At 37.2% G+C, this 23,593-nt stretch overlaps 2 protein-coding genes across 2 annotated transcripts in view; both read right to left on the reverse strand.

Moving 5' to 3' along the window:
* aox6 (aldehyde oxidase 6) overlaps positions 1 to 19,545 on the reverse strand; it is an 88,091-nt gene extending 68,546 nt beyond the window's left edge. The window contains exon 1 of the mRNA XM_056256628.1: positions 19,488 to 19,545. The gene's annotated coding sequence lies outside the window, so the exon portion shown is untranslated. The remainder of the gene's footprint in view (positions 1 to 19,487) is intronic.
* On the reverse strand, positions 2,685 to 3,911 carry arl4ca (ADP-ribosylation factor-like 4Ca). The gene has a single exon (XM_056256632.1). It carries the CDS (start codon positions 3,352 to 3,354, stop codon positions 2,776 to 2,778), a length of 579 nt encoding a protein of 192 aa, XP_056112607.1. The 5' UTR covers positions 3,355 to 3,911; the 3' UTR covers positions 2,685 to 2,775.
* Positions 19,546 to 23,593: the final 4,048 nt, after the last annotated feature.

Below are 23,593 nucleotides of genomic sequence, written 5' to 3' on the forward strand. Positions count from 1 at the left end.
TTGAGGTTGGTTTCATACACTGTAAAAAGTGATCAGTTGACTTAACTTAAAAAAAGTGAGAAAACCTGTTGCCTTAAAATTATTAAGTAAATACGTGTCATGTGTAATTGAAAAAATTAAGTTATGTGGAATTGTCAAGTTATACATTTTTTTCAAGTACACATGAAGTTTATTAATGAAAAATTTTAAGAAAACGTGGTTCCTCACTTTTTTTAAGTTAAGTCAATGGATAACTTTTAGTTTTTTAAAAAACATTTATAGATTTTTTTATGTATTTAAAGGAAAAAAATTATTTAATACAAATATCATGATATGTATTATTACTTATTTATTTTTTTCCAATAGTCAAATGATTAACTTTGTTTTTTTAAAAGAAGTCTACATCTTTCAGAAATCATTCTAATTTGGTGCTCAAGAAATATTATTATCAACGTTGAAAACTTTTTGCTGCTTAATATTTTTGTGGAAAACGTGATAAATTGGGTTACGAAAGATATTTTTAAAAATAAATTATTAAATGCAGCAAGGACGCTGAATAAATTTGTCCATAAGTGACATTAAAGACATTTATAATGTTACAAAATAAATGTTTTTCTTTTTAACTTTCCATTAATCGAAGAACCCTGAAAAAAATTAATCCATCCTGGTTTCCACGTAAATATTAAGCAGTGAAAACTTCTCAGCATTGATAAATAGGAACCATTAATAATTGAGCAGCAAATCAGCATATTAAAATTATTTCTTAATGATCATGTGACACTGAAGACTGATATAATGGCAGCTTAAAATCCAACTTTTACATCCCAGGAATAAATGACATTTTAAAATATATTAAAATAGAAAACAGTTCTTTTAAATAATAATAAATATTCACAATATTACTGTTTTCACTGTATTTTCGGCCAATTAAATGCAGCCTTGCTAAAGCACAAGAGATATTACAAACAAAAACGCATTAAAAATCTTAATTATTCCCAATGTTTGTCCAACCAAAATTATGAACCATTGACCTTTCTAATTTTCGAAATTGCAACTGATTTCTTAAAACAGCACAGCATTTTAGCGTGACAGATTTTGCATGCAACATTTGCCTTCAAACTTGTTCTCATCAAAACCATAGTACAGCCTGTTAAAAGTACATTTGATTTAAAATCACGCTTTGTGTATGTTTGCCGACCCAGCAGGTGTTGTGTTGCACGCCTCTAGGCCCCAGTCACACTCCCATCAGAGGGATTTTTCCGGCCCGTTGTGACTTATTCTAATTACACAATGGGCGAGTTCTCCTATTAATATCCATTTTCAATCTCGCTGAGCACTAAAAGGTCATTATCCCAGTCCCGAGAGTGTTTGTGCTCAAACGCGAGCATGTGTGGACCTCGGCCAGCCTGGAGCTAAATCAAAGGGATTTACGTCGTCCAGCGCAGTGGAATCATGTAGATCTGACAGCTCGGGGAATTATGGGTGATGGCTGTTGTACCGAACGGCAACTTTAATTACAGAAAACAGGCTCGCCGCCCGCGATAATGCTGAATGCAGACTTTTCCGAAGTGTTTAGGTCAGGTTGCAAACCAACAAAACGCTACACGTGTTACGTATATTTCAGTATAATTTATTTTTGGCATCATGTGCATAAACAGTCTTCATTTCACTACATGGTTTCATGATACAGCAACCTCTGATTGTAGTACAAAGTAGCATTTCAACAAAACAAACATATCTGGTCATGTTCAAGGCCTGTGTAGGGCACCTCAACCTATTTTTAAAAAGACAGATGGAAAAAAATGGAAAAACTGCATCGGAGGAACTATATGGTTCAATGCGCTGCAAGAAAAGCATAATGTACAAAAGAATCATTTTAATTCAGTTTATTTAAGGAATGATTTTGTAACAAAAGTAGGGTTTTTTCAAAGCACAGGCTACTGTTTATTAGCAATATTTATGGAGTTAATTTCAAGCAGCAACATGGGTCCGGCCCATTTATTTTTTTCTCTTATTTTTATGCACTTTAATTTATTGGCTGGTTACATATTTTCTCGCTATTTATTTAAGTAGTTTTTGGTTCTATACGCAAGCATATTATTAACCACTGTTTTTTTTTTTGTATCTTCTGTAACACTTTATAATAACTTTCACTAACAAGTCAGTAAGAAACATGCTTAAAGTGTGTAATTTCTGCACGACAGCACCAAAACTGAATTGCAAAATTAATGATTGTTTACAAACAGGTTTTCCAAATGTATCTGCCATTGGTCGACAAACAGATTGTCCTGCCCAAAACTAATGCCATTGGTTGTGGCAAAGATGCTATATTGTTCAAGTAAGCTGAAATATTTTAATTTAATTTTACTACTTAATGTAATAAATGTTTTAATACATCACAGTTATCAGATCAAGAGTTCATGTAGATTCAAATACGCATATTTATGCAAATGTTCCAGACAGTATGAATGTACATTAACTACGTATTTGTTGCGCAATATATTATTAATGAAAGTTACTATAAAGTGTTACCAAATCTTGCATACCAAGGCAAAACCCATTATATCTTTCATGGCAATATTTAGTACACAAAAAAAAAGACAATTCTGTCATCATTTCCCCTCACGTAATTCTAAATCTGTACGATTTTCTTCTGCAAAACACGAAAAGGAGATGTTTTAAAATGTCTGGTCACACAATGAGTCAATGGGGACACATGAGGGTGAGTAAATGATGACAGAATTGTCGTTTTTGGGTGAACTATCCCTTTAAATGTCTCTACAAGTCTGCAGTTGTCTATCGTTTCTTCTTCTGTTTGAGAGATTTCCTTCGTTTGACGATCATCTCGTATAGCTTGTCCATTCCTTCATGGAGACCCTCGCCAATGATGGCGCAGGCCGGTTGGACGTGGTACGTGGTGGAGGGACTCAGTTCATGGAGAGCCAGGTGCTTCTCGATCTCGGTGACTGTTAGGGATTTGGGGAGGTCCTGCTTATTGGCGATCACCAGCAGAGGAGTTCCTTGGTTCTCTGCGAATTTAGTGACTTTATGCAGTTCTGTCTTGGCTTCCTCAAGCCGGTCGACATCTACGGAGTCCACCACGTAAATAATACCGTCCGTGCAGCGGCTGTAGGATTTCCATAAGGGTCTTAACTTCTCCTGTCCGCCGACGTCCCAGAAGTGACAGCTGATCCCTTTGGCGGTGCCATTGCTGAGTTTGATCTTCTCTGTGTTGAAGCCGATGGTGGGAACAGTGTTGACGAATTCGTTAAACTTTAACCGATACAGTACTGTGGTTTTACCGGCCGAATCCAAGCCTAGCATCACAATGTGCAGGGACTGGAATGCTGCGATGTTGGAGAAACCGTTCCCCATCTTATGATAAATATATAACAATCAATAAATCACATAGCAACGTCGCCTATCTCGCCTCTCTGATCTCGAGGCGTCCAGGCTTCAGATTCATTGGTTGTTTAGCATCCAAACTGAGATGACTTTCAGTTTTGAAGGAAAAAACACCGGGTTATGATCCCATAAAGCAATCCATAAAAGGAGAGGCACCTCAGCATGTCAATGGTGCATACTTATCCATGCAAACCCATTAAAGCATCCATTGCACAAGCACATCAACCCAGGCAGGTATGCATGGTCGGTCTGGGAAGGGCGTTGGGTCCTCCTCCTGTTTTCTGATGATATGTTGTACTGCAGACTGCTGGCCTCCGTTTATCTCCTCACTATGAAGAGTTCACGAATAGATTTCTTCCACGCACAGCATAAATCCGAGACTTGTAAGGTCAGGGAGCGAGGCGTTTCCTCAGTGGAGATAAAAACAAGCCGACAGTGAGAGTAGACGGAGGTTTCCCCGCTGTGCTCTGCCTCACACTGAAGCGCTGCTGCTGCTGTCTGTGCGTGTGCATGAGGAATACAAATCTGTGCGAACTCCTCCCACACAGGCAAGCAGAAGCACGGAGACACCAGTTCAGAAAGTCACATCCCAACACTGCTTGTACATCCCCATGTACAACATGAGATACAGCGCACACAAAAAGTTTGGTGCTTATATATATATACCCATATATTTATTTATATGGGTTTGCATGGACACAGTCACCTCTGATAACAGATCACTCTAAATAGTAATGTAGACACATGCCTTTTCTGTAAAGCTGCTTTGAAACGATATGTATTGTGAAAAGCACTTTACGAATAAATGTGAATTGAATATATATATATATATATATATATATATAGTGTGTGTGTGTGTGTGTGTGTGTGTGTGTCTCGCTTCCTGACACACACACACATATTATGTTTATATATATATATATATATATATATATATATATATATATATAGTTGTGATTTTAAAATCTCAAATTTGATGTATTTAATTGTAGAATTGTAAAATGTTTTTTATTATTATTATTATTATTATTATGGTGAGAGGTTTTTTTTCCCATATTGAGTGAATAGATTGTAAAAAAAACAAGAAACAATTAAAGGATGAGTCATTTAAAAAGAGACAGTGCAGTTGAGTCTCTTTAAGAATTTTCTTTGTGAGTCTGCTGACATCTGGTGTAAAATATATGTATAACAGAGTCTGTTTAAAATCTCGTCATTAAAATAACATGACTGATGAAACACACACGTGTGTACGTGTGTGTGTGTGTGTGTGTGTGTGTGTGTTTGTAGGGTCCGCTTCATCGGAATTATCTGAACACACACATTGGATTTGGCACAGGTTTTATGAAAAAAGGTTTAAAAAAATTATATATATGAATAACACACACAAACAATTATATAAGTATATATGTATATAGTGAATTTTAACAACTCAAATGTGACAACTATTAATTTTAGTCCATTTATTTAAAGTTGAATAATATTATTATTATTATTACTAAGGTGAAAAAAACACCAAAGCTTTAGGAAAATCATTAAAGCCTTGCAATAGTATTTAATTACATTTGTTTTTAAATATTTTTAAGATTAATTTTATTTGCTTGCGCATCTAAGTGTTTATTCAGGATTGTTGACTGCCAAAAATGTAATGTTGCCTTTCTATCACTAGATGTCAGGATTGCAGAAGTTGCAGAGTGCAGAAGTACAAAAAGTGAATCCCTCCCCGAGGTGAACATCAATTTCTTCCTGTTTTGACCAAAAATGAACGAACAAAAACTTTTGAATCCACATCAGTAGGGGTTAGTATAAAATACAATTTGTGTAAAAAATGTCAATTAGTTTCATCCCTATTTTTCTTTATTTTTATCCAGCTTAATGTTTATAATGTCAATTAGTTCTGTCATTTCTGACATGTTTTTAGTGAATTGCTTTACAAAGTAGTTTCTCACACTATGTCGGCGCGAAGGCTTTAACTCGACTGGATTCAGGCTGTCTGAGAAAAATAAAATGAGTGTGAAAGAATGTCAATGCAAAAAAAGGATTTAGAGAAGAAAACAAAATAGCGAGTTCCTGCCATTCTGACAGTCCTCCAAGAGGAAGGAAAGGGCTCAGGAAGGAGTATGTGGGTCTTACAAAGGGAACTGGTTTATTGTGGCCGAACAATTAAATCCAGATCAAAGCCTGCTTCACATTCAAATGGACCTCAAAGAAGAGCGCAACTTCCTTAGTTAAACCTAGCATGCTGCCTACCTAGACAGCATTTAAAGGGATCATAGGTATCCTGACATGAAGAATGTTGAAAAAAGAGAAATCAACGATATTATGTTGCTTTCTGAGTTCCCTCGTTTTGGTAGAAAAACACAATCCAAGAATGTATTGCAATGAGTTTAGTGAGGGGGAAAAGTTGTGAGAAACTACCCAATATGTGTGGTTATGTTTTGAGTTCCAGCAACATGCTAACATGTTTTATTGAATAATTGTGAGTACACCCCTCACATTTCAGCAACCATTTTAGAATATCTTCTCAAGGGACAATACCATAGAAATTAAACTTGGATATATTTTAGAATAGTCAATGTGCTGCTTGTTTAGCAGTATAGATTTACTGTCCAGTACAGCCCAGGGTCATACAGAGGTTTTCCAAGATGGGTTCCACTTGGAACAGGCCTCACAAGGGTCAACCAAAGAAGAGTCCTCGTGCTGTGTGTCAGGTGTAGACGCTGGCTTCAAAAAACAGACGCATGAGTGTTGCCAGCATCGCTTTAGAGGTCGCAGAAGCGGACGGTCAGCTTGTCAGTGCTCAGACCATACGCCGCACACTGCAACAAGTCGGTTTGCATGGCCGTCGTCCCAGAAGGAAGCCTCTTCTGAAGCTGGCTCACAAGAAAGCCCGCAAACAGTTTGCTGAAAGCAACCTGTCCAAGAGCATGACTTGCTGGAAGCATGTCCTGTGGCCTGATGAGACTACGATAAACTTGTTTGGCTGTCCAGCATGTGTGGCGAAGCCCTGGTGAGGAGTACCAATAAAATTGGTAAAATTGCCTACAGTCAAGTATGGTGGTGGTAGCATCATGGTCTGGGGCTGCATGAGTGCTGTTGGTACTGGGGAGTTGAGCTTTATTGAGGGAAACATGGTTTCCAACATGTACTGTGACATTCTGAAGCAGAACATGATGCCCTCCCTTCAGAAACTGGGCCGAACGGCATGATAGCGACCCCAAACACACCGCCTCAAGCAGAAGGTGGAGAAGCACTGTGTGTCTAACATCCAGCAGCTCCGTGATGTCATTATGGAGAAGTGGAAGAGGATCCCAGCAACAACCTGTCCCGCTCTGGTGAACCCCATGCCCAGGAGGATTAAGGCAGTGCTAGATGGTGCACAATGGTGCTCACACAAAATATTGACACTTTGGCCACATGTTCACTTAGGGTGTACTCACTTTTGTTGCCAGCTATTTTGACAATAATGGCTGTATGTTGAGTTATTTTCAGAGGACAGTAAATATATACTGTTAAACAAGAAGCACATTGACTACTCTAAAATATATCCACGTTTCATTTCTATAGTATTGTCCCTTGAGAAGATATACTAAAATGGTTGCTGAAATGTAAGGGGTGTACTCACTTTTGTGAGATACTGTAGCGCAGCCTCTCATACCTTAAAAATGGCATGGCACAGTATTTCACGGGTATTTATTATCCGTTCCTCACAGGAGGTATTGGCTCCTACAGGAAGTGAAGTAATGAGGCAATGTTTTAAACCAGAGGACGCTGAGGTTGCACCTTGTTATAAATGAGCTCAAACAGGTCCTTGCCCTTTAGTCCTTCCTGTCCACTTCGACAGCTGCTCCGGCAGGAGGACAGAGAACAGGAGAATAGGACAACACACACACACAGACACTTTGTCTGTCTGCCTGTCTATGCATCTATTAGGGCTCCCAACTCTCACTCTATTCAGCGTGAGACTCATGCATTGACACTGTTCTCATGCTCTCATGCAACCGGAGTTATATTAAAAAATGTCCTGGCTCTTCCAAGCTTTATAATGGCAGTGAACGGCCGCTTATGTTTTTAAGTAGGGCTGGGTATTGACACAAATTTCTAGATTCGATTTCGATTCACAAGCTTGCAATTCGATTCGATTTCGATTCGATTCAATATTGATTATTTTGGATATCAGGTAGGCTACAATACATGGCAAATTTTCTCAAGGAAAACAAATCTCTTAACTAATGCTGTAAACTATGGGAATCAGTTGTATTATTATATTATATTAGCCTACTATAATATTGAATATTTTTCTCGCTGACTAACGAGTTTATGGTCACATATGTTTTTTTTTATAATTATTTCAAATAGACACTTTAGTTCAAATAGACACAAATTATTCTTGAAATGACCAAAGTATTTAAAGGGAGAAGGTTACATTACATTTTAAAATTAGATGTTAAATTTTGATGTTCAATTGCTTAATATAGAATTGTTCTATAGTCTATACTCTATATGGTATTTAACGCAAATAAAACGGAAATAACAAATTAAATTACATTAATGTAAAAGTAATCCCTTACTTTACTTTTTCAACTTACTTGGTTATGCATTAATGCTGTAAACTATGGGAATCAGTTGTATTATTATATTATATTAGCCTACTATAATATTGAAGGTAAAAATTAACTGATTTGTAGCTATACAAACACTTAAATGACACTTTTACTTATTTTTATAATAATAAAGTTATATGAAATATAAACATTTAAATGGTGGCTGTCATAAAAACTTGCCAGATTTATTCAAACATTCAACATCGAATAATATTAAAAATTATAATGAATATGTAATATGGTGCATATATTTAGCAAAATGCTCCTCTTTTGAGTTAATTTTTCTAGCTGACTAACGAGTTTATGGTCACATATGGTTTTTCTGAGGTAAATGTGACTGCAGCAAGGTTCAGGGAAGAAGGAGGCGGGAACCGGCGGACAATCAAAATAAAACTTTATTTAAATGAAATAAACACAATACCTGCCAACAGTCCCTCACGGAACTCCTGGCTACCCAAAATAAAATATAGCTACCTGCCAGCAGCCCCTCACGGAAGACTGCTGGCTACCAAAATAAAATAACACAAAGCACAAACAAAAGCAGGCCTGTTCCTCTCTCGCTCATCCACTCCGTCGCTCCCCCTTTATGCTTCCGCTCCTCCGTGAGAGATGCGAGACCGGTGTGCTTCACAGGTGTTGCTCATTAGCAATCGCACCACCGGCCTCGCGACGTTCTCTCACGTCCCTCGGCCGTCCTGCTCACCACATACCCCCATCACCCCTCACAGGCCGGGGGGTACACCCGAGACTGTGCCTACTCCCCCCCCCCCGGCGGCGGCGATCCCTGGGGGTATGGATCGACAAGCCGAGGGAAACGGAGACGGAAGCATGAGGAGCGACAGATCGAGAGAGGGGAGAGAGGAAAAAAAAAAACTTGGTCCGGTTCCCACAACGCGCTGTCAACTGGTCCCCCACCAGCTGGGCGATCTCCTCCGCGGTGCCTGGCGATGACGCTGGGTAGCCCTCGGTGGATGGCTCGACGCTCCTCCGCCGCCCGGTGGACGGCGACAGCTCCTTGGGCTCTAGGGCAGACGGTAGGAGTCCCCCGCTCCCTGCTCCTCCCCTTTTCTGGTGGACGGCAGCAGGCTCCGGCTCACGGCGAGCAGCGGTGACTCCCCCGCTCCCTCCCGGACGGCAGCCGCCCCTCCAACTCCCAGGCGGCCGGCAGCGAGCTCGACCGTCCCCCCGGCAACTCACTCCAGCGCACCGCCTCGAGCGTCCATGGCTGCGAGTCCGGCGACTCACGCACCATGCTCGATGGCACCGCGGATTCCCCACAGCGGCGAGGACTCTCTGACAGCGCGTTCCTCCCTCCTCCCGGGTTTCGGCACCAGTGTAGCAATGTTCAGGGAAGAAGGAGGCGGGAACCGGCGGACAATCAAAATAAAACTTTATTTAAATGAAATAAACACAATACCTGCCAACAGTCCCTCACGGAACTCCTGGCTACCCAAAATAAAATATAACTACCTGCCAGCAGCCCCTCACGGACGACTGCTGGCTACCAAAATAAAATAAAACAAAACACAAACAAAAGCAGGCCTGTTCCTCTCTCGCTCATCCACTCCGTCGCTCCCCCTTTATGCTTCCGCTCCTCCGTGAGAGATGCGAGACCGGTGTGCTTCACAGGTGCTGCTCATTAGTAGGGGTGGGAATCTCTAGGCACCTCACGATTCGATTCGATTACGATTCAGAGGGCTGCGATTCGATGCTAAATCGATTATCAGAATCTTTTTTTTGTGTGTGTGTGACTATAAATACTTTGCTTTAAAAGTACAAAGTAATGACCCATAAAGAATTAACGTACAATATATTTTATTAACATTGCAAAGAACCAACAGGAAAATACATGTGTGTCTGAACTAGCAGCAGCATATTTGTAGTAAATTAATAATATAACAACGACCGGTAACGTTACAGCCGAGTGTTTTTCCTCCTCTGGCTGGAAACGTGTCATATGGCTTCTCATATGTGTCTTGTTTCCGAAATATTTTAGTTTTACTCTACAAAGCTTACAACTAGTGTGGCTCTTGTCCAGCTCCTTTCCCCCTTCAACTTCAGAAGCCAAAATATTTCCACACGTCAGCTTTTAACGAGGAGGGTGTTTGGATTTGGCCCTCAGCCATCGCGTCCGCGTCTGTTATGTGCACGCCACAGACGGTCCGGCCACTGCACTTCCGCGCTTCAGAGTTCCGTCTTTCGCGTTCCGTCAATATTATGTTATTATAAATATATATCAAAATTTTTTTTTTTTTTTTGAAAATCGATTTTTGACAATTGTGAATCGATTCAGAATCGTCCACATCCGCATCGCGATGCATCTAAGAATCGATTTTTTCCCCCACCCCTACTCATTAGCAATCACACCACCGGCCTCGCTACGTTCTCTCACGTCCCTCGGCCGTCCTGCTCACCACAGTGACGTTGCATGACATTGTTTACAAGTTGTTTTACTGACGTCTTTCCACGGTTGAAACACTGATTGAGCGATTCCAAGTGACATGATCCGGATTTCGATAGAAGTTGTACTCTATCTTTTAACACACTTTCAGACGTTCATTCATGTTTATTTTGCGCTGTAACTGGTATTATTAAGGCAGAAGAGGAGATCATGTGCGCTCCGCGCTGCTGCTTCTCTTGAGCTGAGCCAGAGCGATCTCACGCCACAGCGCCAAAACGGAATTTATGTTTTTGAATTTCGTAAGAAAATGGACGTAATTTGAAATTTGAGACTTTATTTAGTATCAATAGTAACAAAGCACGAAGATTATTGCGATTTATTGGATGGGATGCGCGCTACAATGTTCTATTCATTCATCAAATGAAAACAGGATGACTAATCGATTCTTGAGATTTAAGAATCGATATCGGTTCGTAAAAATGAGAATCGATTAATATCGAGAAATCGATATTTTTTACCCAGCCCTATTTTTAAGTCCATCAAAGTGCATCCATCCATGATAAAAGTAATCCACACGGCTCTGCGGAGGCTAAAATAACTAGCTTCTGGCTGACGGACATACGCGTCGATTTATGGTGAAAGAGTAACCTTTGACCTGACGTATGACACATTGACGAACGCGGAATCGCAGATGATGGAGCAAAACAAAACACCAGTCACGAATTAGAAGTCTAAAATGAGAATTTTTAAAGATAAATGTTGGAGGAGCTTGAGTTTGTTGCCCAGCCCTGTTTGTTTGAACCGCGAGAGGCATCAAAGCTTACGCTACTCCTACATCCTATACATCGTCTTTTGGAGTAAGAAACTCTTTTGTGGACTTTCAGACAAGTTTTAATCAAACCAGTTGGTCTTTACCTTTTTTTGTTCCTTCTAGTTGTATTTAATGTCAAAAGAAAAAAAAGGATGGTATTACATGCAACATGCATTTGAATCCCAAAACTTTAACTCTGTGATCTTCATTAGCCCTATATTTCACATTCTTTCCTCAGAATAAAGCAAAATTGTGCATATAGTGGAGGATTTTGGTTCCTACAAACATTTCAAGCTGAATACTTGAGAACTTTTCTGATGCCAAGGGGACGTAATCCTCAGGGTTAATCTAACTCCAGCTGCTCCAGAACATCTAGCGTTCTTTGTTCGCTATGGAGACCAAGACCTCCTCGGGGAGTTCCTTTGAGGTTCCTCCGGAAAACAGTGAGGAAACAGACCTACAATTTCATATTTAACTCCCTTACGACACCCTCTCACTCTCTCGAATGCTAAGCGGCCTCTTACGTTAATGTGTTTTGGCGTACAAATTTGCTGTCAGCACAATCTTCTCATCTCCTTTCTGTTTTATCCACAAGAGCTCTTGCGTGAGGAACAGGTAGATGAGGAGCCACATTAACATGCAGAGAGGGTGCGTAACCGAGCAACAGGCCTGAATGGGATGTGCTGCTAATTGGTTTCTGTTCCCGTGAGGCTCATCGGTTTTGTATTCAATGATGCTGTAAGATCAACCAAGACACGATCAGCGTTCTTACATCAGATCATGGTGATCATCTCTCTGGAACCACTGGCATATCAAATTAGATCTTTTTTTGTATCTCAATTGTTTCTACTAGAGATGTTAGTGAAGCTACTTTGAGCTTGGCTATGTTAACTTAACTGTCACCGTCCCACAGGTGGGACATTTGCCATTATATTTTTAAAACAATAATATCTTAGTTAAAACCTTAAGTAATATTGACAAACTATATATCATTTGAAAGCTTACAATCTCTAGTTTCCATATTTGGTGATTGATTTTCAAAATAAATTACAGAGGAGCCGTAATTTATCAATTTGCAACAAGAATATTTTCTTACTCCTAAGGCGTGTTCAGACCTTTATTTTGAAATAGCAATGAACATGAAAAATCATGAAAAAATTGTAGAAACCTAGTTTGTTTTCATGCCAAGAGTTCAAGAGATAGCATCCATTCAATTATTTTAGAAAAAAAGGTCTGAAAATGTTTTAAATATAAAGAAAAAAATAATAAATTCACCATTTGTGATGTGGCAGCGAGCTATGACGCACATGCGTGTTCTTTGTATGTGTTTATTAGAGGTTGAATTCATATCAAAATCTGCCAAACTTCCCATACTACTTCTGAATAGGATCTCTACTTCATAAATTGTATGAAAATTGTGGAAATAATGGTTCGTATCACTCAAAACACATATGGAAATGGAGGCGCCCTTATATGGGCAGTAATGGAGTCTGGTTGTGACCTAGTGAAAAAGTTTGGTACTGCGCCCAAACAAAATCTTACTGAAAGCTCATTTTTTGAGATATCAACCTAAAATTTGAAACACAACTTGTTCAGATTTTTGGCTTTGATTTTTCTGCAGTTTTAGAGTAGCCCAGGTTTTAAAAATATATATTTTATATAAAATATGAATAATTATTTTTTTTACATTGTACATTTCCATAAAATCAAACTTCTATAACTTTTTTTCTGTTTCACTTTCTTAATTTATTTCACTTCTACATAAATCTGCCAAATGTCTTCTTTAAAACAAGACCAATCTTACGTCTATATTCCAAAGCATTCTTGAATTACAACCATTTATGTTCGAAATGTGCATTTTCATGTCAATTCAAAAAAAGGGGGGTGACAGTTAACAGGTTAACCCTATAAAATAGCTGTATGTATTTGATACAGTCTTTTGTATATAGTCTCTTCTGTCCCCTTTATGGATTATTACATGTTCTTCACTAAGTTAAATAAGTATATTATTTCCAAAATGCCTGCCTCCATGTCACAATCAATGTTGGGTAAAAAAAAAAAGAAGAAGTTATTATAGCTACTAAATACATCTTCAAAAGTTTCATTAGATTACTGTACTAATTACTCTCTCTAAAAAGTATTGCAATACTTATTAGTAATTACTTTCTAAATCAGCCTATAAGTTGAACAGTATGAAACTGCTCTTTTAATTCTTTCAAATAGACACTTTAAAATTGCATAAATTATTCTTCAAATGACTATTCTTGAAAAGTATTTAAAGGGAGAAGGTTACATTACATTTTAAAATTAGATGTTAAATTTTGATGTTCAATTGGTTAATATAGAATTGTTCTATAAGTCTATATTTAACGCAAATAAATCGGAAATAACTTAAATTAGATTACATTAATGTAAAAGTAATCCCTTACTTTACTTTTTCAACTTACTTGGTAATGCATTACAACACTGGTCACGATGGATGTCTTTTTACTGGGATATCTTTGCTGATTCTCATAAAGTAAAGGCAAGATAGAATATACTTTATATTGTCACTGACGTCAAAACGAATATATTGTGGATTTACGCAACTTCTGCTTACTTGCTACTACATACTAATGTTCTTGCAACCACATTTTTTAATTACCAAATTATGTTAATGTACATATTATGTTAATATGATTTATTATACAAATGTATTATGTATTTATACATTTATATTTTATTTTTAATATTTATTTATAACCTTATTTTCATCCTTAGTTGGAATTGAAACTAGTTTCACATCCACAAAGCAAAAAATGTTGGTGAATTTCTTTAAGAATAAAATAATTTCTTCAAACATTATAAATATGATGAAATACATTTTTGTTTCGATCCATAAATGACCATTAAAGCCTGATGTATCAAAGCTGGAAATATATTGTGAAACATTTATTTTCTTTTTCGGCATATTTTGTTTAAATGTAAAGCTGGAACTCAGAATTTCTCATCAAATTCTTCCAGAATTATTTGAGTAATGCGATGGACGTTCATTTTAAAACTATTGACTTATTTTTTCTTATTTCAGGGATTTATAGGATCAACATCTTAGACAAAGTTGCTATGAAGTGAAACAAATGACACTCCATCCGCTTGTCTTGTTTACAATCCTTTTTCCCCCTATCTCTTTCTCTCTCTCTCTCTCTCTCTCTCTCTCTCTCTCTCTCTCTCTCTCTCTCTCTCTCTCTCTCTCTCTCTCTCTCTCTCTCTCTCTCTCTCTCTCTCTCTCTCTCTCTCTCTCTCTCTTTCCCAGCATCTCCCAACCCATGATAATCTCGGTCTCTCTCTTTCCGCATTCGCTTAGGTGAAATACAGTCCACCTGTTATCCACAAAGCTCAGCCAAGCAGGAAACTCATGTTTTTCACAACAGATGCAAGCGCACACCAGAGACACCGTCTACCCCTCATCGCTCTGAAACTCATTATTCTGCCTTTGAAACAGATGGAATCAAGTTTGTTTGTGACATGCTGAAAGTTATAAAGCACGTCTGTACACGTTTTGATGCAATAAGGCCTTTGAAACTGTTCTGTTTAGCGAATAGAGATAAAGAGCTTTGAAATACATAATGCGGAAAAGGAAGGTAAAGATGTTCTTTAACATACCCATAATTCTGTATTGACTAATCAACATCCATGATCAAAAGCTGGATCTGATTTATAACAGTCTGGTGTCTTGGGACTTAGCTTGCTAATTTTCCATGATTGACTTCATAATTAATTTTCTGCATGCGCAGCGCTCATTGTCTTGGCACACACCTTTAAGTCGAAACTGAATAAGAATTTGGTTTATCATGTTTAATTGCCGATGCCAGATTGTAATGAATCAAGCCAAAAACTGGAATGAGACCCTCAGCTCTAATCCGAGGCAGGGCGATTCTCAGGAAACAATGCCCTTTTGTGTCCATGTGTGCCAAAAAAAAGGAATACTTATGGAAATAATATATTTGAAAATACTTAAGTGTTAAATTAATGTAATGTTCATTGCAATTAGATGAAAATTTACAGATTTACTAACAGCTTGAGCCACGCTAATTTGCCCTGTTTAGTAAATCTGGCCCTAAATGTAATATCAAATTAGCCTGGTTAAAACTCAGTTACACATTCTCAGGTGTAACTGAGTTATGGTCTGGCAAAGCGTCATAGACAAATCATTTCCAGAGGGGCGTCACCAACGGACGTCGCGGATAGACCTAAAACCCAATCAGGGGTGCGTTTCCCGAAAGCATCGTTAGCCAACTATGGTCGCAAGTTGGTCGCAAATCCCATTGAACTCCATTGGTAACGACGGAACTTGCGACCATAGTTGGCTAACGATGCTTTCGGGAAACGCACCCCAGAGCGATGAAGGAGATGACGTATGCAGAGCGGCGGAGAATCTCCGAGTGTTTTTTTCTGTGCTCGGTTTTTAACTAAAAGGAAACGTTCAAATCGCTTAAAACAGACGCGATAGCTGATTCGAACGAGTGATGTTCGGCGGCGGCATCCATCTTTGTAATGTAGGCTACAAAATCTGCTTCAAAATCCCAGCGCTGTCGTCATCGTGTAAAGCCCGCCCCAACGTTTCTGATTGGTGCCTCGATTTCGACGGATTGGAAATGGGCTTGAATGAGTTCTTTGCCAGACTAACTTTCAGAGCAAATCTAAATTTGCCGGAAGTTGTCTGGGTTTTCCCAGGCTAATATCAAATGACATAAGAGTTAATTATAATCCAGTAGCCTATACTTTAACATACAGTATGCTTTAGTATTTAATCAACACATTGAAGAAAGTGTCCTTTAAAGCACAACCGAAGATTATAAACGCATAATGATTTAAAAATGTAAGGCGCCCCATTCTTCATTTTAGTTTTCAGAAGGGTGCTCTCGGGCGCCCCCGTCAAAGCGGCCTTACGTCACGAAAGTACAGACTCATAGGAAGACCGTGAGTGGGTGCCATTTGGGACAGGGCCAGTGTACTCTTAAGTACACTTAGTACACTTATATTGTTTATAATGAATTGATTGAGGAACACTAAGTGACGTCCCGGGTCACTAAGGACCCGAGGTATGGGCTTAAGGGTTAGGCTAATTACTGCAACAAGATTGAAATAACTTTGCATTTCAAGGTTAGTAGCCTGTTGATAAATAACTTGCTTTGCAAACTGTGACATAAGAAGTTTAGAGATGGGGTTAATTTAAGTGAATTTTTAGGTAAATGTCTTGTTCAGAATCAATTTCCATGTGATCAAAGTCAAATATCACAATCTCTGTTTGAGGCACACAGGCTTCAGATCTTTGTGAAATATCATCTCTACACACACAGTCACAAACTGTGAAGGACAGGACACTACTGTGCCATATCTCCCCACAGCGTCTGACAAATCAAAGCATGTCACATCAGTCCAAAACCCATCGGGAACAAAACCCAGCATGGAATACATATTTAATCAGCTGATCTGTGAGTGGCCTAAAGGGTTGTCCCAGTGACAAACTGTATAGGCACAAGAGAGCTCATTTATCTCACACAGATCGAGGGAATTGAAAGAAATATTGTGAAGTCCTTCACAGATAATTTTTTTACATCGTTATGCCGGCCTTGTGACCTGACCTTGGGGAGTGTTTCTTAAATTAAAGCCAATGAAATGAGACTGAATTCTTTGTTGCTGCAATAGAGCGTATCAGTGACCACTCACTTTTTCAGCGACCTTGGTTCTAAGTATTGTTCTCATTTATTTTCTCCATGGTTTTAAACAAATTTCAATAAAGAGTTTTAAGCATTGAACCAACCAACAAGCCCTGTGACATTTGATTTGGAGCAAAAATAATTAAAACATACAAAAAATTAAAATAGACTATGTACGTGTTTATGGGGAATAAACTACGCATTCCATGAAGCATTAAAAATTATGTAATCAAGTCAAAAACTTTTAAAGACTAAAAGTCATTGATTTTAAGTATAAAAACAATATACAAAAATAAAATGTATTTTATTAAGTCAAAAGTAGCCTACATAAATATAAAATAAATATAAAATATTTAAAATGCAATATTAAATATTTTGTGTTTTGTCAAATGTATTGACAGTCAATGATTATAGGTATAAAACAATATTTTCAAAATATTTAAATATATTTAAAAAAAATAATAATTACATTTTTACAGTCAGTAAAATTATAGATTAAAAAACAAACAATATAATTAATTTTTATATTTATTTATAAAATGTATTTTGTCAAATGTATTCACTTCAATTGATTATAAGTATAATATATTTTAAAATAATACTTATTCTTAAATTTTGAAATTTAATATTCTACATTAAAATATTTAAAAATGTATTTTAAAATATTAATATTCTAAATTGTATTTTATCATTAGGCTATGTATTGCCCTTAAGGTCACGACTGCAAAATATGCAAGTATCACTGTAAAAAAAAAGTTGCTGCCTTACATTTTTCAAGTTGCCTACAATCAACTTGGATGTTTAAGTCAATTCAACTTAAATTACATTATACTGGCTTAAAAAAATGAGTTGAATCTTGTATAAAAAAATTGCTTAACTTATTTTGATGAGTTAAAGCAATGTAAAAACATATGTCACAACTCATTGATCATATCATTTTTTGCAGAGTAGTTTGAAAGTGTGAGAAGACCAAATCAATTCAAAATGCTTCCCTGATTGGTGGATATTTCTTCAGTATTAGCCTACGATTGATGTAGTTTGTGAATTGAGAAATTAAACAATATCCTTTAAACTGTTAATGCTTTACAATAAGGTTCTATTAAATGAACATAGGGGAACCTATGTATCTCAAGCAAAATAAAAAGATCTAAATGTCTTGTTTGTTAGATGTTTTGTAGCTGAAATGGAGATTTAGATTTCTCTGCTGGCCTCAACTTGATTGCATTATTCTTAGGGCGTAAAGATAGTCATCTCAAAAGGTTGTTTTCCCATGGATGAACTGATGCAGGTTTCGAGGTGCATTTCTTTTCATACCATTGTCACCGAGCTTTTGCATTTACTGTGCAATTATGGAAATGAGCTCTGTCGGGCCAACTCAGCGAGCACGATCTGGACACCTTGTGAAATTAGAAATGAGTTAGTGTCGCTTGCCTGCTACAGATTTAGGAGATAGGGATTGGAGTTCAGTTACATAAGGATGCCAAAAGGCAAGGGGAGATGCTCAAGGGTTTTATTGCACTGAAATACACTGCCTGGCCAAAAACAAAGGAAAAAAAGGTCGCTGTTTGGATTTAAATAGGCAAATGCTTAAGTCTATTGGATCATTATTGCAGTGATTATTATGTTTCTAGCTTGTTGTTTGGCAACAGTTCTTCTAACACTAGGCTATAGCTTTTCATTTCTTAAACAAGCATGTAGGAAGACGCATCATGGTTATATTCCAGGATGACAATGTCAAGATTCATCAGACTCAAGGGGGGGGGACACGACACGACAAGGCACTACAAGACACTACCATGGTGCTTGTATAGTGATAGGCCTATTGTATTATGTAAATAAAGAAATAGTAATGACTCTGTCGAAAAAGAAAAGCATGGTATTACCAATGCGTCTATTGCCAAATAAGCATGGTATATTTTTATATTTTTTTATTAGGCTACACTTTTTAATTTTATTAGTGTAGCCTACCTTTCAGTCTAAACGAATCTTAATCGATAAAACGAAGTTTGCACCTTTCATTATTTAGTACAACTGAATTTTCTTTTTTACTTGTAAATACGAGTTCTATCTAGAATCATTTTCCAGTTACATTTTGAATGTTGTTTGATTTTGTTAAGGACTTCCACTTAAGTGACCGGTTTGATTTTCATTAAAGCGATAGTTCTTCACCCAAAAATGAAAATTTGGAACAGCTAGAGGATGAGTAAATGATGACAGAATTTTCATTTTTGGAAGAACTATCCCTTTAAGTCGTATCGTTAATGTTTGCACATTTTACTGAGGCTGGATTCATCCATTGCAAAGTTAAGCTGAAGGAGATATTGATTTATTCTTCTAACTATTATCCGTCCACACGGCACTCTGCGGGATGGGGAGATATTAATTAAAGGGCTTTACTTCAAGACCAAAGTCAGTTCAAGCTCTCTCACTTTCTTTCCTATTATGTTTTTTTCCACCTGTCCTGCACATCATTCACCTTCGCAAGTCTGAACCATCGGAACAGGAATATGAATTAGGCCTAGCTGCTCCCTCAGGAGCCGTTTCTGCCGTTTTACTGCTAGATTAGCTACTAAACGAGGCTGTTTACTCACCTTTCATTTCTGCTACGAGACAAACGGGTGTTAATGACTCACAGGATGCTGGGTATTCAATTCAAAGAAAGGAAATTTAAATTCGTCCCCTGCCTCAGGCTTTGTGTGTACTGTGTGTTCGCGCGCGCGCGCTTTTGTCCTCTACATTATATAGCCTACTGATGACAGCTGTGTGTAGTGGTTGTTGTCATAGAGACAGCGCATTAGAAAAAGTGCAGAAAGCGATCATTGCATCATATTTCCCCCGCAATAATCGCTTTCTGCAGCTCCTGTATTCCTATGTTTGAAATTAAGAGGCAAACACACCATTTAAAGGTCGAAAGGGGCAAGTTTACCATATTAAAACAACATGCTAGGCCTACTACAGGCACATTCCGTCATTTTCTTCCCAATTAAAAAGTTTAATAAAGAATAAGATACATTAAAAAAAAAAATTAAATTAAAGATTACAGATAAATCATTACATTTTAATAATATATTATAAACACACACACACACATAGCCTATATATAAATAAATAATTTTACATTTTTAAATCAATAATATAAAAAAAATGGTTTACAATATGATTAAAAAAAAATTAAAACCTATTTTTTAATATACAGTACTCCATAAACACATAATCCCAGCATATCAGTAGTTAGGGTGTTTTCACACTTGAGTCCTCTTTAAAAGAACCAAACTCTTCTTTCAGTGGACCAAGAGGTGAACCAAGTAGGCCTACGTCTTGGTTACGGATGTAACCCTCGTTCCCTGAGTAGGGAACAGAGACGTTACGTCGGATGACGACGAATGGGAAACCCAGTTCTCTTTACGTTCACACTGTCCCTATCCCTGAAAGAGGACTTGGATCCTTATTTGGTCCATTTAGGAATGTGGTCTCAGACCCCTGTTGCTTTTTGGATCTAGTCCAGTTCAGTGTTTGATGGCTGATCCTTTGGCCCTATATTTGATCCCATTCACTTACATATTACATTATGTGCCTCACTAACCAAGATATTTGTTTGTATGGATTATTATTATTATTAATTATTATTATTTTGTAAAACAACATTGCTACAACTCTAAGTTGTTTATCTTTTACACAAAAAGTTATTTTGTTGCAATACTACATCCATATTATTGCACTATATCACACATCCACCTTTGTAAAAAAAAAAAACATTTATTTTGAATTGTTTTCCTTAATCAAGTTTTTTTATTGCGGAAGGCAGTAGCGATTCATTTTGAGGAACGTAGCGATTCATTTATAGGAAAAGTATTGATTCTTATTTGAAACGTATCGATTCATTTTTTAGAAAAGTAGTGATTCATTTTAGGAAAAGTAGCATTCGTTTTGAAAAAGTATCTATTCATTTTGAGGAAAGTATCGATTCTTTTTTTAGAAAAGTAGCAATTCATTTTAGGAAAAGTATCGATTCTTCTTTTGAAAAGTAACGATTCATTTTGTGGAGAGTCTCTATTCTTTTTTAGAAAAGTAGCGATTCATTTTGAAAAAGTATCGACTCATTTTTAAGGAAAGTATCGATTCTTTTTTGAAAAAGTAGCGATTCATTTTTGAAAAGTATCTATTCATTTTTGTTTAGAAAAAGTAACGATTCATTTTGAGGAAATTAGTGATTCATTTTAGAAAAAGTAACGATTCATTTTGAGGTAATTAGTGATTCTTTTTTGAAAAAGTAGTGATTCATTTTGTCGAAAGTAGCGATCCATTTTAGGAAAAGTATCAAGTGTACGTTTTGAATGAATAATTTGTAGAAATCTGCCAGAAAAAGCAGCCATGATGAACAGCTGATTTTACAGAGGCATCTGATGACCAAACTACATTGGGATTCACGAACGAAAAAAATCAAGTGAGCCCATGCGGTTTGTCTTCAGATTGAGTGTTTCTAGCGAACCGTATGAGATGAAATCGAGATGGTCTCTGTGCAATAAACCTTAACTAACAGGGGAGAAAAATAAAATAGTTACAAAACTGGTCCCTTTAGGTATTGCACACCATTTAAACCTAAAATCTAATCAGGTCCACATTATTTTGACATTCACTGAGTATTAGATTCAGCTTCTTCACAAGGCAATGACCTCTTCCCCTTTAGCCAATCAGCCTGAAGCATTTCCTCGTTTCCTGGCAACCATCTGGAATGTTTATCTGCATCTCCCGCTGTGTGGCCTTGCCTCATCGCAAAAAGCTCTCAGTGTCGGCTGCCCATTATGATGCGTAATGCATTGCTGGAACGTTTAATTAACCCAATTTTGCAATGGATGCCTGAGACAGGCAATTATGTCATCAGAATGATACATTCATTTGATCATTGGCAGCAATGCGAGCTTAATAAAAGGAGCGAATAAAAAGAGTGGTGCGAGCCTTTTACAAACAAAACCATCATGATGGTTCTTTTGTTTTTCTTGTGTGAAAGAAAACAAGAATGTTGGTTGTTTGTCTGGTTGAGGTTTTTCTGTCCCACTCTTTCATTTGCTTTTCCATTTCTGCCACTTGTTTTACATCTGTGCTTGAATTTCAGTTTTCGATCTGATGTCGACGAGAAGCGAATTAAGGGTGTGAAAATAAACTGAAAAGTGGAAGGTTCATCCTCTTTTGCTTCTCGAGAAATTTTACTCCTCAGAAAGTCCTCACGATGAATCCACCAACATGAAAGACTCCAGTAGATTATGAAGAAAACGGATCAAAAGCCTTTTTTTTTAAACTTAAAACCTAATATTTCAGTAGAAGGCACCTTTAAGTCACTCCTCAGTTCATTTATTCATTAAAGAACAGCCATTTTATTCTTTCTCATATAGAAGTTCGGCTTTGAGTGAATCTCACGGAAATGCCCACGTCACATTCATTTTCATGGCAATTATGACATTTTTGCCTCAAATTTGAATTTCTTGTCCTGATCTCTTTACATTTTTATTGTTGGACATTATTATAATGGGCTAATTTGCATTTAAAAATAATTTGTAGGGAAAATGTGTTGAATTGTCATGGAAATTATCATGATGCAGCATAATATTAACATATTAAAGAATATATATGGTATATATATGCTTTTCTTTAGATTTCAGAGCAAAACATGGCCTGGACATGTTCTTGAGAGGTTTTGTGAGATTCACCTGTATTTTAGGACAGGAAAAACACAATAAGCCAAAGTATCTTTTTAACTTGACACCGTGTCCTAACCAGACGCGATGCGATTAGATTCCAGCGACAAATCATTTGTCTGTCCACACTAGACGCGACACGACTGCGAGATGCGTCAAAATCAATCAAAACCCACAGCCAATCGGAACAGCGTGTGGGCGGAGTCTTGCGGAGAGTGCACAGCACCAGAGAGAGAGTAGCCTAATCTTGACGAGTAGGTAGGCTACATAATCAAATTCACAAATATTAGCCTACACCATTTAAACATTATTAAAAATACATAGGCTACTGAGTTAAAATAATCTTTCTCAAAGAATACACTTGTTTTTTTCTTTATTCTAGTCGCTATTTTATAAAAATGGGTAGGCTACATCAAGTACTTCAAAAGAGAAAAAAAACACCATAAAATATCATAAAATATCCAGAAGCCTAACAATAAATTAGAAACAGATTGAAATTTGAACAAGTGTTTTTGTTTCATAGCTATAATTATATTGTTTAATCTAGCACAGCTACAATGCTGTATCGACCAATCCGCATCCAGGACCTACCAATTTCTTTATAAAGGATACAGCATTTGCTGCTGTAATTTGATGTGTTTGCTCTGCATTTATGTCTTTATGATTCAAGTCATTGTACGTTGCCCTCGTTAATTATGATCGTAATAAAACAATCTTGAATTTATATATTGCCCATTCAACTTTCTGCAAGCTTGTAATTAATTTAGCAATTTAAATATAGTGTTAATTGATTTTTCACAGTCAGCTCTATTGAAGTGCTTAGGGATGCAGAAAGCTGCTAGCAGACTGGGCAGAGGTCAGACACAAAAACCGCAACACACACACACACACACACACACACTCACACTCACTCTAAAGGGCATATACTCTTTAAATGCATTAAAACTCAAACCACAATCCTAGATATAGTGGTTGTAATATCTGGGTGGATGATAAGCAAAACT

The sequence above is a fragment of the Rhinichthys klamathensis genome, unplaced genomic scaffold (assembly GCF_029890125.1).
Source record: "Rhinichthys klamathensis goyatoka isolate OS25496 unplaced genomic scaffold, OSU_Roscu_1.1 h1tg000127l_1, whole genome shotgun sequence".
NCBI lineage: Eukaryota > Metazoa > Chordata > Actinopteri > Cypriniformes > Leuciscidae > Rhinichthys > Rhinichthys klamathensis.

Bases quoted from the DNA above. Each gene is read 5' to 3' on its own strand.
- arl4ca (XM_056256632.1), bottom strand. From the start codon at position 3,354: ATGGGGAACGGTTTCTCCAACATCGCAGCATTCCAGTCCCTGCACATT.